Source organism: Mytilus trossulus, chromosome 4, assembly GCF_036588685.1.
Source record: "Mytilus trossulus isolate FHL-02 chromosome 4, PNRI_Mtr1.1.1.hap1, whole genome shotgun sequence".
Taxonomy (NCBI): Eukaryota; Metazoa; Mollusca; class Bivalvia; order Mytilida; family Mytilidae; genus Mytilus; species Mytilus trossulus.
Window position 1 is genome coordinate 5,999,480 of NC_086376.1, and position 19,522 is coordinate 6,019,001.

General features: G+C 30.9%; 2 protein-coding genes across 5 annotated transcripts; both read right to left on the reverse strand.

Annotated features, from left to right (window-relative positions):
• Positions 1–328: 328 nt before the first annotated feature.
• On the reverse strand, positions 329–13,476 carry LOC134714544 (pantothenate kinase 3-like). 4 transcript variants are annotated; one of them, XM_063575882.1, is made up of 7 exons: positions 13,250–13,476; positions 9,789–10,141; positions 9,132–9,382; positions 8,256–8,432; positions 7,715–7,838; positions 7,130–7,255; positions 329–5,539 (listed from the first exon to the last, which is right to left on the reverse strand). In XM_063575882.1, the coding sequence occupies exons 1-7, from the start codon at positions 13,266–13,268 to the stop codon at positions 5,468–5,470; spliced, it is 1,122 nt and encodes a 373-aa protein (XP_063431952.1). In that variant the 5' UTR covers positions 13,269–13,476; the 3' UTR covers positions 329–5,467. The 4 variants fall into 4 exon arrangements, with proteins under 4 accessions (XP_063431952.1, XP_063431953.1, XP_063431951.1 ...); XM_063575883.1 differs by lacking the exon at positions 13,250–13,476 and adding an exon at positions 13,023–13,151; XM_063575881.1 differs by lacking the exon at positions 13,250–13,476 and adding an exon at positions 12,164–12,419.
• A 3,053-nt stretch (positions 13,477–16,529) lies between these two features.
• Positions 16,530–18,446, reverse strand: LOC134713703 (beta-1,4-galactosyltransferase galt-1-like). Its single transcript, XM_063574995.1, has one exon. It carries the CDS (start codon positions 18,042–18,044, stop codon positions 16,644–16,646), a length of 1,401 nt encoding a protein of 466 aa, XP_063431065.1. The 5' UTR covers positions 18,045–18,446; the 3' UTR covers positions 16,530–16,643.
• Positions 18,447–19,522: the final 1,076 nt, after the last annotated feature.

Sequence of the window (19,522 nt, forward strand, 5' to 3'; positions counted from 1 at the left end):
TTCTACACAAGAAAATACCTGTACCAAGTCAGGAATACGACAGCTGTTATGAAGTGTTTGAGCTTTTAATTTTGAAATTAGTAAGGGACTTTCCGTTTTGAATTTCCTCGGTAGTTTTGTGATTCCCCCCCCCCCCCCCCCCCCCCCCAAATGAACTCTTAAGTGCTATTGTGCTTTCAGCGCCATCTGATGTGTGTTTTCGTTTTATCTAGATATGGTCAGATATAATATTAGCATATAAAATAACTTGTGGTTCTCGGAAAAGGACATACATTAATCAATTGCTTGCAACCACAATCATTGTGGAAATAAAAACATAACTACATGATTTATCATCCTTTCTTTTCAAACCATAATGATAATAAAATTGTACAATAAATTATACAAAACTGAATAAAAAATAATATAAAATTTATTACCTATGTCAGACATTTGAATGGCCATAATTACAATGTGGTCTTTGCCACAAATATACCATATATTACAAATATGTCTGAAAAAAAGTTGTTCTTTGGGGTGAAAAATGTCTATGCTCTCTGATCCTTTCTGTGTGTTCAGATTGATTGATAGTGTTTAACACCACTCTCAACAGTTTTAACTATAACGTGGGCCGTGTTGACCATTTTTATTGGTTGAAGAAGCCAGAGTGTTCAGAGAGAACCATGACCACATGTAGGAAAACAGGTAATTATAGTCAATTAAGATTAAGCTGCCTGGTTAGAATGATTTCTACATATCTAAAGTCGGATTGTTTTATTCTATAATTCTAAAGTCTGATTGTATAAATTTCAATCTATAGTCTGGTTGTATAATTCTACATAACTAGTTTCTTCTACATATCTACAAATCTGAATTCTGTTTACATATAATATATGACAAAGCATTTTTATTTTTAATATGGTACACACAAACATATTACCAGGTCCATTTCTTGACCACAATGGCTATTCCCTTAAATCAACAATGACACCTATTATTTGAACAGAAAGGTACATATGGACAATTAGTTTGATACATGATGGTGCAAAACAAGGATATGGTATAAATAATCATTACATAAAATAAACCCTGTACCCATTAAATAAATAAAGAAGCATTTTTTTCATATCATAGTAACAGTAAGGTCTTCCAACCAACTGAATTTGCTATAACCAAAGTACTTTTTCCATGACACACTCTTTTTCTTATAGTAACATACAAAGAGTCAAAGATAGTAAATAACAAGTGAACAGATGAATAACAAATTATGCCTTAAGGTGAGTACCCTTATGGTCATTTTTTGTACCAGTCTCCCTTGATGAATCTGAACCCTATTACACAATGCAGCACTTGAATTAAGTATCATGGAAGTATATGTTACCTTCAATGATTTGTATTTCATATGTTATGATTGTTGAAAAAATTATATTCGAGATCACTTCTGGTTGGATTTCAATTAACTTGGTACCATTGCAAGCCAAATGGTCTTGAATGAATGTGTATTTCCTTATATCCTTGTACTTAGTCATTCTCAGTTTCTGATGATATAAACACTAGTATAATTTTTTTAATGTAAATTTATCATATATTTCATCTAATTTAAATTGTAATAAATAGTACACATCTCACATAAAATGATGAAAACCAACTGTTGAAAATTTGTATAAACAAATTAAGAAACACACTATAGACAATTTTCCTTCTATTGGCACTAAGCTTATTCAAACTGTCCAGAAATGCACTCAAAATATCTTTTTTTTTAAATAGAGTATAATCATGTAGCCAATGAATGAAGGCTGTGTATATTGCATTTTTGCAACTACTAAATAACTCAATATGAAATGTTGTAAAAAAAGAAATAAACACTTCTAAAAAAATAATGTAACAAACAAAAAAAACAAAAATGAAATAGAAATAAAATAGAAAGATGAATTTATGATGAGTAACAATTACTGTTGAACGATTTATAATTGCATTCAATTGACTTCAATCTCCTTTAAATACTGTGCTCTTCAAATTTATCAAGATTTATAATAAGATTTATAAGAAATTCATAAGTTCTTAATTGTGTTTCAAATCAATTTTGAGCTTAATGATGGATGGAATAGTATTTCAGATTTTTGTAAGAATGCCTAGTGAAAATAAATGCAGCTTCCTGTTTTGGAATTTAATGGAAATCCTTGCCACAAGATGTGCAGATAATACATACTTGAAAGAGATATCAGGAATTACTAAACATTTTGGACAGTACAACAAACCAAACCCAAGTGGTTTTCCTGTTTGAATCGTTTTACACCAGACATTTTGGCTCTTTTATAGCTTGCTGATGGATGTCAGCCAATGCTCTTGTGTTGAAGACTATAAAGGTTTACTTTTAAGGTGACTTGAATGCAGATGTCCAATTGACACTCATACCTTTTCACAGCAATTTTTTTTTTTAAATTGCTGTAAAAAATATAAAATACAAGTTTCCAAGTTTACATCACATCTTCTTATATATATCTACACTAACACATCACTCTAAACAAATGCAAGATGTTAGAATTTTTCATAGAATTTTGTTTTTAGTGATTTACACCACTTAAGCTACCCTTTGCTTTATCATTGTTATCAGAATTTTTGGGTACAGGAAGACACTGACCTTTAACAATATAACTGGCAATCATTTTCAATTACCATTGGGGGATAGACACTATTAATACCAGCAGGTTTCAGAGTTGCCAAGCAATTCATCATTGAATATTTATTTCAATAGACAAATAGTTATCAAAGGTACCAGGATTATAATTTAGTACACCAGACCGAGTTTCGTCTACATAAGACTCATCAGTGACGCTCAAATCAAAAATATTTATAAACCCAAACAAGTACAAAGTTGAAGAGCATTGAGAATCCAAAATTCCAAAAAGTTGTGCCAAATACGGCTAAGGGAATCTATGCCTGGAATAAGAAAATCCTTAGTTTTTCAAAAATTTCAAAGTTTTGTATACAGGAAAATGTGTTTAACTGTAAACAAGTTGAATAAAGAGTATAGTCTTTTTATGCTGATTCTAGTTCGTTTTAAAGGTATTTGTGAATATAATTAACATTATATATACTTATATATAAATTTTATTTGACCATTGTTGAATGAGATATGAAAAATTGAGAAAGCTGGTGAAATGGTTTAAAGACAATGATGATCAAACACAACGTAAATCCAATAAATAAAAGACAAACTATATTCTCACTAATTCTGTGTATCTTAAGGTGGTACCCCACATTTTAACTAAAATTAATTTGGCTAGTTTAATTTTCTTAAAATTTTGACTAAGTATTTACTTTAACTGTTTGACAAAAATATAAAAATTTATAACCATTTTATCAGAAAAATTACACTGGTTATATAGCAGTTTGACAAACACTCATTTTGATTATTGAGAAGCTTAATATCCCTTAAACAACACAACGTAATTAAAACGTTTAGCTGATTTACAGAGTTATCTCCCTGTAGTGTTAGGTTCCACCTTAAATAACTATACAAATCATATATAAAATAAATCACATATAAACAATTAAACATGGAATGATCACCTCGACTTCTTGATAACAAATAGAAAAAGAGAGATTTTAAAAACTTCTGTACGCAACAGATTTCATTTATGATTCATGCTTTTGTGTATGTAATAACGAATGATCAAAATCAATTATTTTGGAAAACTTATTTAAAATATAAATCTCAGTTGTATTTTTCGTTGTCTTATACCTTGAATTGTATTAACACTATTGTGATGCAATTAAATAAAATAACTAACTGATGCACTGATTATTATGAATGACACTAGACTCTCAACATTTTGAAGCAGATACAAAAATTATACAAAAACAAGATGCAAAATAACCCCTTTAAAGTTGATATATTAAAAACCAGCTGCCAAAAATTTGATTTCTATTGTTTTGTGCTTAGTTCACAAACAGCTATAAATTTAAAGATTAAAAAGGATTTTATTACAATTTATAAGATGAATGAAAATGTTAAAGGCAAACAAAACTGATTTGTTTTTTAACCGATGTCAAACTGACAAAAAAAATTAAAACAGATCTTTTGACATATCGCTTTAAAACTAGTAAATGCATTGTAATAAAAGAAAAACCTTGAACCCAAATAGCTTTTTTATGTAATAAAATCTATATAGTGTAACCCATGCAGTATAAAATACTGGTACAAATATATCAAAACAGTAAGACCAAAACAAATCAATTAATATACCCCTTTTGATTTAACACAGTAAAGTTCTATTTTTGAGAGTTATTTCCCTTGCTAAGAATACACTAATGATTTGTACCTTTCACTCACGTTCAGCCTTACTGTCAGAAACAAACATAATACAGCAAACCAAAAGTAGGAATTTTTGGGGGAAAAAATCTATATGCAACATATCTCAAATCTCTATTCAGAATTGCACTATCAATAATCTCAGTTATCTATATTTGTTTTTAATTCTTAATATCTAAAAAAAACCTGGACTTTTTTAAGACCGGTAGTTGTTTTTACAAAGTGAAATAAAATTAGTCATCACTCTCTATAAAAACATCACTCAAGCCTCTTACAAAAATGAATTGTCTAATATAAAAACAATAACTGGAAGACTATGCTACATAAAATTTAAGTAGGAGATTGATCAAAATTTTACATGCTGAAAACCATGACATGACAGGTTTTTTACGGGTTTTTTAAGTGATGAAATGAAAAATTTCAAAAATATTAATATCTTTTACTGAATTATTCTATTTTTGCATTTTTAAACAATGACAAAGTTTATTGTAATTGATGAAAAGAAATATTTCAAACAGTATAATATCTGTGACTGTAACATTTTCTTTTTATCCATTTCTGTATAAAAACACCTTTAATTGAAAGTTAATTAGAGTTGTCTGCCTTGATGCATTGAATGCATGTTAATGCATATGATAAAAGAAGACAGAGAACTCATTAGCCATCAGTTACAATTGCAGGTGAACATCTTCTGAAGAATTTTACACTAAAACATTTTTTTTAATTTTTGTTTACTAAATTCAGACAATAAAATGATCATGTCAACTATAATATGTCTGTCTGTGCAAAGATGTTTAAGTACATGCTGAAATTGAAAATAAACAAAAATGGTTCATTTTTTTGCCTTGTAAAACATTCAAGTTTGCAAGGGAAATAACTCTGTAAGTAATGTGATTTAAAACAAAGTAAGAAATACAGTGTGATTATGCCGAAATTTACATACATACATACTTGAATAAGTCATCCCTCAAACATTTATCCCATATAAATGTTTGATACAAACTATTTTGTTGACTATCTGTCATACAATCATGCCCATTAAAACAATTTAAAAGACTAAACCCAGAAGTATGTTCATCTCATCTCAAGCGTGATGACAACTTTTTTCAGAATTTTACCACTTCTGACTTCCATAATGGTCCCACAAGTATCACAGTTCATTGTTATTAAATGCTAATTAATATTAGAGAAATTTTGACTCATAGAAACATACTCCATTATACAACCCATTGCACCAAAGTAACCCTGAAATGGAAAAAAAATATATTTGAATGTTATTGGCATTTTGAGAATATCAGGAGAATCAGCTTTAAACCTTTAAAACCTATTTAAGTCTTATTGAATCAAGTTGTAGTAATTTCTTACCGTGATCAGGTACCACATAAACTTTGCATAGAATATATCAAATATACTAAATTCTTTTTTAAGTTGAATCATTGCTAAATCAATTGTCTTCATCAAATTCAATCAACATTATAATATTTTAATTTAACAAATAGCTAATGTTAATTCAGTAATTAATCCTTACATTTATTATTGCATTTTTTTCATTTTAGACTTTTTTTATAATTTTGAGAAAAATTCTGTTTAATTCATATAGAGTATTTCAAAATAGTTGCTAAGAATTATGTAATTACAATTTCATTTTATATGCCAGACATTATACAAATAGAATGTGTTCCCAGTACTTGAATGCCCCACATGCACTATCACTAGCACTTTTTGTGCTGACATGAATTGTTATTGATATGGTTATATTTATAAACTTACTGTTTACAAAATTTGGGAATTTTTTGAATTACTAAGGCTTTTCTACCTCAGGCATAGATTATCTTAGCTGTATTTGGCAAAACTTTTAGGAATTTTGGTTTTCAATGCTCAGTAACTTGGTACCAGATTCAAGCTTCACTGATGAGTCTTTTGTAGACGAAACTCCCGTCTGGCGTATATATTAAATTTAGTGCTGGTATCTATGATGAGTTTATTTTCTATGTTCAGTGGACCGTGAAAATGGGGGAAAATCTTTAATTTGGCATTAAAATTAGAAAGATCATATCATAGGGAACATGTGTACTAAGTTTCAAGTTGATTGGACTTCAACTTCATCAAAAATTACCTTGACCAAAAACTTGAACCTGAAGCTGGACAGACAGACAAAGGGACTGATGAAAGGACGAACGAACAGATGGACCCACAGACCAGAAAACAAAATGCCAAAAATGAGGCATAAAAAGTTTTTGTCAAACAGAAAAAAACAAAGGAAATAAGAATGTATCACAAAAAATGACATAAAATGATATAGCTTGGTTTCATATGGTGTCATGTGATATGCAAGTTTTGTTCTTGACATTTTTAGCTCTGGATCAAATTCGACAAAACAGGATTATTTCTTTTTTAATAATTTCTCTGCTACTGGTAAACTTTCCCTTTACAGCTGTTTAATTGTGTACTTTTAAAGCAAGAAACAGCAACTAGAAAAGATTAATGAGTTAGCTAATTTGCAAACTTTAAAACTGTTACTTCCGATCACTATTTCAATAATTTTAAAGTACAAAATGTACAACAATCAATTTATGCTATTTACTTTTATTTTATTATAAATAATGATAACAATAATCAATGCAACCCTGGTTTTAATGTTATTATTTTATTTGTAGTCAATACTCCTAAAGTTAATCCATTAAAATCTAGTTATTGATGAGAATTGGAGCACAAACTAAACAAACATAGTAATCTTGAGCATAGTGCTAAGCCTAAGGGAAGGAACTATTTTATCATCACCACTTGTTAAAACAACTATTGAATAGTTTTATTAATCATTATTTTTTCACAAACCTCATGTTCTAAGAACAAAGCTTTTAGAGCACCATCTGACCAATATTCCATAGCATAGGCTAATAACTTCATTGATATAGTATTTACACGTAGAAAGTTTCCTACAAACACAACCTTATCTATTTTCTGAAAAAATAAAAAATAAAACTAGATTATATTGCATATATTTTGTGAAAGCTGTATACTAATAACAACTTTCTTGTCCTTAAATCCAAATTCAAGAAACCACATACACCTACTGCTTTAAATTATTTTACTTTTTTTGAAATCAAACATGAAAATCTGTCCTTTATTTGTAAGAATAAAAATTTAAGATTTCCCAGGTCTTTTTGCTATAATGGTTAAATCAATAAAATTGCAGCCAATGTTTCTTTGCTTTAAATTTGAATGCAAGTTCCTACAAACAAAAATTTAAGTTTTCATTTTTGTATTTTTTTCAATATTGAAATGTTAGCTAGTTCAATTATTTCTGAATTTACAGTACTTTTGAAAAGATTGCATCTTCACCAACAGTTGTTTGTATGGCATTACTGTAAATTGTTTACAATCTCTGTAAAACAAAATCTTTATTCTTTATATGCATACCTCTGTTGTAGCGACCATTCTCGCTATAGAACCTATATTGTTGGTTATTGTTACAAGGGTTGATCTAGCTAAATCACTTTTGGAAGCTTGCTCTCTTTTCTCTTCTATATTCATTTGACCAAAACTGAAATTAGAGATAAAATTACTTATTCAATGATGGATTTCATTGTACATGTATATGTATTTTTGAAATGCTTTAATTTGTTCCCCCTCCCCCTATATGTATGTGCCTGTCCTAAGTCAGGAGCTTGTAATTCAGTGGTTGTCGTTTGTATATATGTGTTACACATTTGTTTTTAATTGATTTGTCTTAGCCTTTGAGTTTTCTCTTTTGAATTGTTTTGAATTTTTCAGTTCGGGGCCTTTTATAGCTGACTATGCATGATGGTCTTTGCTCATTGTTGAAGGCCATACTATGATCTATAGTTGTAAGTTTCTGTATCATTTGGTCTCTTGTGGAGAGTTGTCTCATTGGCAATCATACCACCATGACCACAACTTATTTTCATAAAGCGATTTGAGAATTATTTAAGAACTTTACCTGCTAGCTACAGTTGCACCTTTGAGGTTAAATCTGCTATAGTCTCCACCATATATATCTTTGACTAGCTTGTCTACTTTATGTGAGTCTCCTTCAGCAGCTAACGCTATGGCTTCTTCAAAAGTAGTACAGCCAGTTAATAAACAACATAAACCTAGGAATGTTCCTCCACCTAAACTAATATAAAAAATAAACATATATATATTTTTTGGCAAAGAATTCAACTCAAATAAACTGTGCTTGGGGCTGCCATACACTTGTAGAAAGTTTTTTTGCTCCATGATGACGGGCCTCAATGTGATTTTTAGATGAAGAATAGCAATTAAATATCTGTTCCTTTGCTTTTTAGTGTTTATTTGCAGTGTATGTACTGATTTTGTCTCATGGATGGATATCCATATCCCTTGTCTTTCCGTTATATATTTTTTTTTTTTTTAAGTTTACCACCGACCCTTTATTAAAAAATAACAAGCAGTATATTTAAATTCCACTAATAAAACGTTAATACTATGCATTGGTTCATTTATTTTTGTACTTAAACTATCATTTAAATTTGTGGTTTTCTTATATACAAAAAAATCCATGAAACTGGCACCCACTAAATAATAAATCCATAGTACTCCAAAATTAACAACCTCAGAAAACAAAGTGTTTTGCCTAAGCATCACTTATAATTCTTGTGATCCTGTTGAAAACTCACCAAGATAGGCATTAAAATCTTCTTCTCGAACAAGTTTGTTCATAATGTAAACATATTTAATTGGTTCATCAAACTGAAAATCTGCCTGTAAATTCATATGATTTTCTCAGTATTTATTACATGTTTATTTAGGAACAGTGTAATATTTATAAACACATTTATTTAGTATATTTTACCTTGATCCCCATACTCTTTTATAATCAAATGGTCCTCGAACAGCTAAGATACTGACGCCTGATCCTATATTTACAACCAGGTAAGGATAAGGATTATGGAAGTCAAACGGAACTTTATTTGAGCTGTTTGGTTTGTCACTGTCGGCATCCTTCCAATAGTAACATTCTAATGGAAAATTACGATCTATATAATGAATACCCTTGATGAGACAGTCTAGTTCGTCAAACTTATGTAGTGTTAAATTAATTCTCTGAAAAAATAAATATCAACATGATCAATTACAAGTCACCCCTAAATAAGATTGGACTTGAGTTTGATGATATCCATAATTTAAGAAATTAACAAACCAAAAAATTGAATTTAGCCTTTTGACCTTAACAAATCAAATTATTCATTGACCAATCATTACCCAAGGCTCTTACTCTACTTTAAATTTAATGTTCAATTATTGCTTATTTAAATAAACTGTTTCTAAAGAGATGAACATTTTATTTCCTTGCTTAAAACTTCTTTTTTTTAATAATTCCTGTATGTTTTTTCATTTGATTTCCGATTTTCTTATTTTCTTTTATGTTGTTGTAATTATATCATAGGCAAATGACTGTTTCATTAAAGGTTTAATTTATATACCTGTTTTAATTTATATATTGACCTACCTGTTTGAATTCCATTTCAAACTTATATGCACCACCTCCAGTTGCACATATTGCACATGCTAAAGTTGAAAAGTTTTTAGATTTGGCTAAATTAATGAATGCATTCATTTCACTGGTAGGAAATCGTATAAAATGTAATGTTCCTTTTTTACCACCAATCTGCTGATTTGTCATTTCAAGGTGTGTGTCTCTAATACCTGTATTTCCGTAGGCTATATTGCCGACCAAGTACCTGTGTATAGTTTTTAGCGTTTCTTTTTCCCCTTGTTGTTCTAATTCCATCATATCACTAGGTTCAAAATATATCAACTTGGTAAGTGTTCCTCCAATGTCCATACCAAACCATGGCATAGCTGAATAAAAGAAATAAGTAAGTAAACTAATCAGAGTTCTTGGTAAGGTGAGTCCATTAGTCCTTAACTCATTAAAATCTGTCTGGAACATTTTAAAAACTTGTAAGTCCAAAGAGGCATCAAAGAGGTAAGAAGTTATATCAACTGAACGAAGTTAAAGAATAATCTAAATCTGATGTCATTTCCCTGCTCTACTTTGTCATGCAGACTGAAATAATATCATATATATACATGTATCAATAAAATTTCATCTTCTCACTGCTGGACCTGCCATAGATATAGATATAGGAAGATGTGGTGTGAGTGCCTCAAAAGAACCCTGATATTAAGTAATTATTCTTTATATATATTCTTTTGAACCTTTATTCAATCTTTCATTAGAGTATTAAAGTTTTGTTAATGAGCTTAGTGTGTTGACAAAACATGATGTGTGCAGTTTTCATTAGGAGGGAAATAAAGATACATGACATATGTATGCAAGAAATGTATGTGACCTACATACATGTACAAATGTATACATATGTTAGTGTGTGTTATAATCTTAAACACTTTCCTTGCTTCAAAAAAATTAATAAAATCACTTTGCAATAATTAACTAGAGGCTCTTTAGTGTGTCGATCACCTTGTCTTATGTGCATATTGAACAAAGGACTCAGATGGATTCATGACAAAATTCTGTTTTTGGAGATGGACATGATGGAGATGTGTTTGTAGATCTTACCTTACTGAACATTCTTGCTGCTTACAACATGTACAATTATCTCTATATTTTACTCCTATGTTCTATTTTTAGCCATGATGGCAATCTGGGTTTGTTGGCCGGGTCACTGGACACATTTCTTAAACTAGATACCCCAATAATGATTGTGGCCAAGTTTGGTTAAATTTGGCCCAGTAGTGTCAGGAAAGAAGAATATATTGTAAAAACCACAACAGACAACGATGAAAGATACCAAGTGATGAGAAAAGCTCACTTGGTCCTTTGGGCCCGGTGAGCTAAAAAAGGAAGAAAAACAACTGAAATACTAATCATTGCTAATAAGCAAAATAAAACAAACTCAGACTACTTGAAGAATATAGGTATGATAATGGATTTTATTTTCTGTCTCTTTAATTAATCAGCATGCGCAGCACTTTATCATCATGACATGTTTATTTCAAATCAATTATAAGTTAATATAGAAATTAGAACAGAGTTATTTATAATACAGGTACATGTATATACATAATGCTGGTCTCTGGTTAGATGATAATTACCACTTATGTTCTTAAAATTTAAATCACCTTTAATTGTAATCTCTTCAAGTTGGACAATAGACAAATGATAGAGGCAATTTAGAGTGATTAAATCTGCAAGGGCCAATTCAAAATAATTATAGCTTCGCAGATATTAAAACAGCATGATGGGGGAAAAAAAATAGTGTGGTAAGCTAAAATGGCCTGGGAAGAAGATTGCATGATTAGATGATTAGTTCAACAGAAAAAAAAGTACCATAACAAAAATGCATACTTCTTTCGAAGGCAGATTGTATCATATTTATCAGGTCTGACTAATAAGTGACAAGAAGTGTCAAGAACCGACAAGAAGAATAAAAAGAAGCACCAAGAAGACTATTTAGCGACAAGAAAACATTGTTTTTAATTATATATAAAGAACATTTTTTCAATATACGAGCAGATTTTTTTTTATTATATCATGTATATTGATAGATGAAAAAATTAAACATTTGTGAGGGAGAAAGGGATTGTGAAGTTTATATTATTATATTAATCAGTGCATCTATTTTGAATAGGCAAATATTCACTTTTTGATTTGGGACGAGCTCTGACGTCCCACAGCCCCAGCTTGTCTGGTAAAATGTTCAGCCGTTGAACGTCAGAGTAATCTGGACTACAGTTCTGCATGTTCTGCAGCTGGTATCACTACAGATCTCTAAATATCTAAATTTAAACATAACCACTACTAAATTAACAGAGCGTTCCCTAATGTTAAATCAACGAAATGTTACTTTGTAAACATACATGGCTTTGGGGCATCCCTAGGACTGAGCAAATCGTTATCCATTCCATTTTCAAGGCAATCGTTGCTATCATGACCATTGACATCTATGACCAATGGTTTGTCTGACATCTCAAGTTTTTACTTTATTCCAAAATTTGTGAATCAAATGAATTCATTGTAGCCTTTGCATTTTCACAGGTAAAACATTTAGAGTTGAAAAACTGGATTTTCATTAAATAAAATAACCGGAAGTTATGAAAGATCTGTAAAGCCATACACAGACACGGAGCGCATTCTAAGTTCCGTATTTTAAAGTGAAAAATTTCTTATTAATAAACTGTTTCATATTAATTTCTGACAACTCTTGTAGCAAATATTTTACACCCTTCATTCCGTTAGTTACAAATAGTGTAATATCAAATGTCCATTACTAGGTGTATATCCATTAATCAAATGTTCATTATCAGTATATATGAGGGCCTCAGGGAAGATTAGTTATATAGCTAAATGTGTAACCCTCTTAAAATAAAGTATTGTTGTTGTTGTTGTTGTTGTTGTTGTTGTTGAAGTATAGTAGAAGTTAATCGCATTCCAGAATATTTCTCAAGTTCCAATTAAAACAAATATTGTGTCGGAACTTCTATATAATGACAGCACCCCTATAACATTATTTTGTTTTCCTATAAATGTTTTAACGAAAGGATTTCCACAGAGACTGGCATTTATTTTAGTTCCTGCACGTGCGCATTATTACTTGGGTATACCTATTAGTTTGTTTGTCTCTTGACCTTCCTTTTAGCCAAAATATCGAAAACAAAATGTTGGAATAAATGAAAACAAAAATATCATGTAATTAGCATGAATCAAAAGGCATCTTACCATTCAAGTCAGCCTCTACCGTCGCTGCAACCTATAATATTTTGTCTCAGAAGATTTAAAATAATAGCACTTGACACCAACAAAACAGTTTACAGTAAAGCTAGCTGTACCTTATGTTTCATAGGAAGAAAGTTGCACAAACGCGGAAATGTTTTTCCAAATGTTGATCGATGCGACGTAAAATAAAGTAATCAATCAATTGTTTTACACGCAAGAAATATACTTACAATAAAACAGTCCAAACATGTCTTTTTCTCTCTCAGAATTTCAGTGGAATGAATCACTTTTAGACGATTACACAATACCAAATTGGTTTTCGGTAAAATTCTTTTGGTTCCATTTAAGTCCAAAATCAGTAATAATTCTTCAATATATAATGCACGTTTCTAATATTTGAATTTCAGTTGAAAATAACTTTATTGACGTTCTAGATGAAAGTACTTTTAATGAATGATTGTTACATTGAAATATTGATTTATATATCTTAAAGTTAAAATTTAGTAAATTCCGTTGTACTCAATATATTTATTTACTTATACCAATATATTGCATATAATCCCGGACCTGCCTAAGTTGACTTACATCATATTAAAACAAGCTGAATTATCGAATTATCTGTTACATTTGTTATGATGTAATAGTTCGAGTCAAAACAATTTACAACCGACATAATTAAACAGTTTAATATAAATGTTCTCAGGCGCGGATCCAGAGGGGAGGGGGTCCGGGGGTTGGAACCCCCCTTTTATTTGGACGATCAACGCATTTGAATGGGGACATGTAATTGGAACCCCCCTTTGTCCTGGGTTAGGAACCTCCCTTTTCAAAATGGCTGGATCCGCCCCTGGTTTTAACAACTCTATTCAGCTGTTGATCAAGTATGAAGAAATGATTTAATACTTGTAGTTTCCAAGGGCTGAAACCAAATTTGATACGGACACCTACATACGCTTCAAAAAGTTGTTACAAGGCTTCTTTGGCGTGCAATGAACGTGGCACTCACCACGTATATATGAAGCATTGAATTCAACTTTATCGTCTCAATACCTGACATGGGATGCGTATTAATCACGAACGGCCGGGTTGTTTTGAAATCATCGATCTGCGCTATTAAGCTTTCAATGGACTTTTTTAAACTTGAAAAATTAAAACAAATTTGAATTCCGCGCCAACAGATTACAAGCAGAATACAAATGGTCTGTTCTGAGTCTGAAAAATGTGATAACAAAACAACACTCTTCGGCTCAATTTGCACTCTCGGAAACGCTCTGAATTTTTAAATTGCAAAAGAGGTGAGTAGTTTTGCATTTCAGTAACATGCATTCGACAATAGAAAATGAATAATTTTACCAGCACCTAATTAATCTGTTCAGGAATCAAATCAACACAACTAACATTCCGTTCTTTTCTCCCATCTTTCAAAGACAGGATTTTGTAGAAAAGTTTGAAGCTTTAATTCTTCCTCAGTTTTAACCTCATCTTTATAGATCAAATCCTTTGTTCTTGATTTTTTCGCTGTGTATGCTACTTTCGTGCTTGCTAGCATATTTCACTTTCAGATTTAAACAAAATATGACTCAGAGACTTCTGTTTTGTGTGTTTCTTTATTTACTAATAAAATCTTTAGAAAAAGAAGTTTCGTTTATCTCAGTGTAATTTTTTCATCAATAAGAGTACATTATAAACATGGTTAGAAATAAGATTTTGAATTCTGCCTCGAACAGAAAAGTATAAGACAAAATTACCAATTTTTGTTGTTGTCTTAACTTGATAAAAAGTGCTTTCCTGTGGATGATGGAGTATTGTCTCTTGGTGTTTGCACAAATGAACGTGTTTACAATCCGGTAGAAACAGATAAAAGACAGTTGCTTTCCATTTTATTCTTAAAACTACTTTCAGTACTCACGAATGGCCATGATGTCTTTTGGTTTTTTGTATAATGGTTTTCCGTTTAACATTGACGTTGAGACCAGTATCTTCTTGTAACATCTCTACACCCAATGTTGAAATATTACTTCTCTCGTCTCAAACTGTCTGGTATTTGTCATTGTTATCATGAGGATTTTCACTCCAAATTTCGATTTAAGAGTAATCCTTTGTCTTTTTTTAAACATAAGTTTGAGGTCAGTGTTATATTCAGGGCGATAAATGCACGTCGTTCATATATAGATCAATACCAGTTTCAGTGAACTCGAATGTATATTAGCTGTCACAAAAACAAATATCACAAACTTCTTTTCATCAAAATGGGGCTTTCACTTCAGACAATTTCAAAAGCCTTTTTGTGAAATACAAAATCATAACAATATCATAGAATTGTGGTGAACTTCACCGCGTTTCAAACTTCATTAAAATATCGTAGATTTATATCATTATTATCAGACCTCTTTATCAGTGACATTGAAGCCATGATTGACTGTCGATTGAAATCTTTCAGCTGAGAAGTCATGCATTGTACATATAAGGCTGGGTTCATCTGTATAGCTTACAATGCAAACTTTCAAAAGCAACATATAATATTTTTCTAATCGAATGTTCGCAATCTTTATCGTTCTAAATAATGACATAACCAAACAAAATCAAAACAAACTTTTTATGTTGAAAAACTCAATTATGATGAATTTCATGATGGTATTGTCAAAGTTGTACGCAAAGTCATTCTTCATTTTAATCAAGTAGTCTAGAGTTTCCTGCTTTAGACTGTTTTTGTTGTTGTTTTTATATATATATTTATCAACTTTTATTATAAAACGGTGCATGAACAAATGACTATCTTGCTTGTTTTGTCATGAAAAATGTATTTGCAAAAGTAACACTCACCACACAAACACAAATAAACTGCATCATGATCCATAAAATGTTCCAACGAAGAACAACAATAAAAGCACCTGTTATTCTTGGACATTTCCTTGTATTTCCGTGATTTTATCGTAGTATGTGTACTTACATGTATATATCTAATACAAACGCTTAATTTTACAATGCATCCTTAATCTATATTAATATTGCTTTTTCAGCATTTTGGATGTGCTTACTAAACTGTAAACAAAGAGTTTTTGTATTGATGTATCTAGAATTAAATTTCGTTTATGACTTTTTAGAGAGTAACAGCCTGAAAACTATCAACAAAAGTACAGTAAGCTGTGCGTAAATGACTATGTTTTATTTTGTTTAACGAGGTTTACTTTATTAAAAGCTAGTTTGCACAAGAAACGCATCTCTAACGAAACCAATTGACCGTTTTCTTACTCCTGAGATTTGTAAATTGTATTGTTGAATTTCGATTTCAGATAGTTTTTAATGCATTTTCGGTTTGTTTTATCAATCTCTGAAATAAAAGGGAACAATGTCCGAAGTTGTAGGGTCACATTTACAATTGTTTCATGTCAATAAACAAGTATTTTACAGTATAAGCTGTTATTAAATCTTTAGTAAACAAAATAAATAAAGAAAACAAAAGACAAACTGAATGACAGATATTGAAAAAGGGCAATATACAGGTTTCAAAGATGAATAAATAAAACGCAAGACAAACTCTGTACTTGAACGACATATATTGAAAAAAGTGCCATATTTCGTTTTTTTTTTTTTAAATATAAGCGACTATACTAGAAAGTACAGTTATGTATCATCTGTAATATTAAAAACCGATTTGAGTTCCTTCATACGGGAGTTGTACCTTGTAATGAAATTGAAGTTATGCCAGTCTCTTATAGTAGAGTCTGTTATAAATGAAGTACATGCTAGATCAAGGGTTGATGTACAAGTTCTGTAATGGTGCACAATGGCATCTTCGGGATCCATCTCATATGAAGTATAATTCTCACTATCTGGCCACGCCCTGCTTACATGATGGATTCCTACTTCAAATATTTTGTAAGGTTCGACTATCAACTTACTACGAATTTTACTGGTACCCTCGGTTCTATAATTATGTTCGAGCACATCAAAAGTAGTATTGCCTTTTGCTTCTGGATTTCTGATAAAGAATGCAGTACGGAATCTAAATGCTGCAACTTGTCTGTCTGTAGATTTTTTCATTTCTATCAATTTTCGCAAAGAATATTTTGAATTGTGAGAGACGATATATTCGTCTAAATCCGTTAATGCTAGATATTTGAAATAAAACATTCCTCGGTATAAGCAATCGTTAATGGCAACGGATTGGCCATAATACCAAACGTGATTGCTTTCAACCGGAAGTACCCACGGGATTATGGTAATGGTACTACGGTCCTCTAGATATTCTAATATGGAATTCAAATTCGAAGAAATATTGTACACATAAAATATCAAATGATCTATGCCGAGTGCATTTGTTAGAGATATGAATTTAAGAAACTGAGTTGGTTTTATATCGCCATAAAGCGGCGGAATACAAAGTCCAAACTTTCCATTGTCTTCCTTTTCTTTTTCTCTTCTATACGAACTCGTCTTTAACAATGGAATCATAGTTGATAGATGATTACCATGTGATATGTCATTATTTTTAATAACTTCAAAATTACAAGGAATGGTCTTCAATTCATTTATTGGTATTTTGCATGATAATATCCATCCACCATGGGTAAAATGGTGGTTTTCACACATTTCATAGAATAATACCGGTTCGGAAAAGAACTTGTCTTGATTAGCACCATATGCAAACTTACATGAAAGGTTACTGTTCTGTTTCATTTCTCGAACATTTACCATTGATATCATTCGTACATGGGGTATCCCAGTGCGGTTATCGAAGAAAGCCGAGTAAACATATACACTGTTAATCGTATGGTATGGTCGCAATAAGAGTTCTTCGTAATCTTGATTTTGCATACAATTATCAAATAATGGATGACCGATTCGAAGTTGTTCTGGTCTTCTATGGCTTTTCATGTGGCGAATCACTTGTTCTGGTCGTATATTGAAATTGCTATCTTGTGTAGTATGCATATTATGCAGTAAATAAAATGCAATCACTATTGAAATCAAATATGCACAAAATACTAGTATCGCAATTGTTTTCAGTCGTGGACACCTCATTATATCTTATATTAACATATCATCTAATGTTAGAAACTACGGAGAATGTAAAAAAACTTAAATCCAGTATTATTTATTTATTCCATGTTGAAATCTTTAAAAGCAAATCACACATATTTTCTGTACAGACTTTCGAGCCCATACACTCCATGCACTCAACCATGTAAGCTCTTTAAAATAAATAATAGTTTAATAGGTATGAATTTGATTTCTAAATACAAAGTAACTTAATACTTGATAATCGATAACATTTCTAAAAGTGAGTTCCAGTTGTCTTTCTTTTCCGTTGGTCATTGTCGTGTTGTTGTTTCTTTGAAACATTCCCTGTTTCTAGTCTCAATTTTTATTCAAGTTAAACATGTTAAAGACATTACAAAAATATATAATGGTATGGATTTTGCACATTGTTGAAGACCGTACGGTGGCCTATAGTTGCAACAAATTTTATAATGGTATGAATGTTCCTCGTTGTTGAAGGTCGAATAAGTGAAACATTGTTGCTTACTTCTATTTCTGGTGAACATTTGTCTAATTAGCAATCATACCACTTCCTTTTTTATATTGTGTAGAGACATCAAAAGCACATGGTCGTTTCTTTCAATTTCTCAGCGTTAAGTAAATGTTCAAGTTATTCTAGAAGATTGGAACCCAGGGTTTTAAATAGTAGTGTTACGGTTGAAGTCATCTTTTCGAAAGTTTCACAGACTCCATCAATATTTTAAAGCGTTAAGGAATATCTAGTCACAATTCAGTACTGTTTTCCTCGATCGTGACATGACCCAATGTCTTACTTGCAAAGAGGAGGCTGTCATTAGTCGAACCAGAACTGCCTACCTTTGAGGGCACAGCAGTTTACCGCTAGGGTTAAGTGGTTTGTGTTATTTTTGCTTACAGCAACTGTTTTTACTGGTCCTGTATTTTTTCATCGTCAAAGTTGTAAGATAAAAAAGCAAATAAACAACAAAAACACCACAAATCCCTATAACCTAGTATAGTTAACTTGACAGTGTCAAAAATATTTTTTATTCAAACAGTCAAATCATAGCATATACTAGTATTAACGGATTAACATGTACCGATGATTAATGAATTTAGTTATGTTTAAGGCATATAACTGATCGAAGGATTTCAGCAAAATTTAGATAGTGGAACAGAAACTGTCTATAGCTGCAAATCACTCGAGTTAAAGGCTAACTGATTTCTACTGCAAAAAAAATACAGTGTTCCAAATCACTTCCAATAATACTTCATATCATTAAAACGAAAATGTTGCTTTCGTATCCACAGTTAGTAAGAGTTCAATTAGCTTGCTTTCAGGAATTTGGATTATTATTTTGCTTTTACAGTGTTTTTCTCTCCAAAAGACCGATAGTATATAGACAAAAGCTATTCTTTTTTAAAATGCCATTCTTCATTCTACTGATAGAAACTAAAAAAGGGAAAGGGTCGAGATCTTCAAGAAATCATCTAACCCCAAG

Coding starts and splice junctions, on each gene's coding strand:
- LOC134713703 (XM_063574995.1), bottom strand. CDS start 18,044: ATGAGGTGTCCACGACTGAAAACAATTGCGATACTAGTATTTTGTGCA.
- LOC134714544 (XM_063575881.1), bottom strand. CDS start 12,272: ATGTCAGACAAACCATTGGTCATAGATGTCAATGGTCATGATAGCAAC. Junction 10,142..12,163: donor TAGGGATGCCCCAAAGCCAT/GTATGTTTACAA, acceptor TCTTTTATTCAG/CTATGCCATGGTTTGGTATG. Junction 8,433..9,131: donor AAAAGAGTATGGGGATCAAG/GTAAAATATACT, acceptor TTTTTATATTAG/TTTAGGTGGAGGAACATTCC.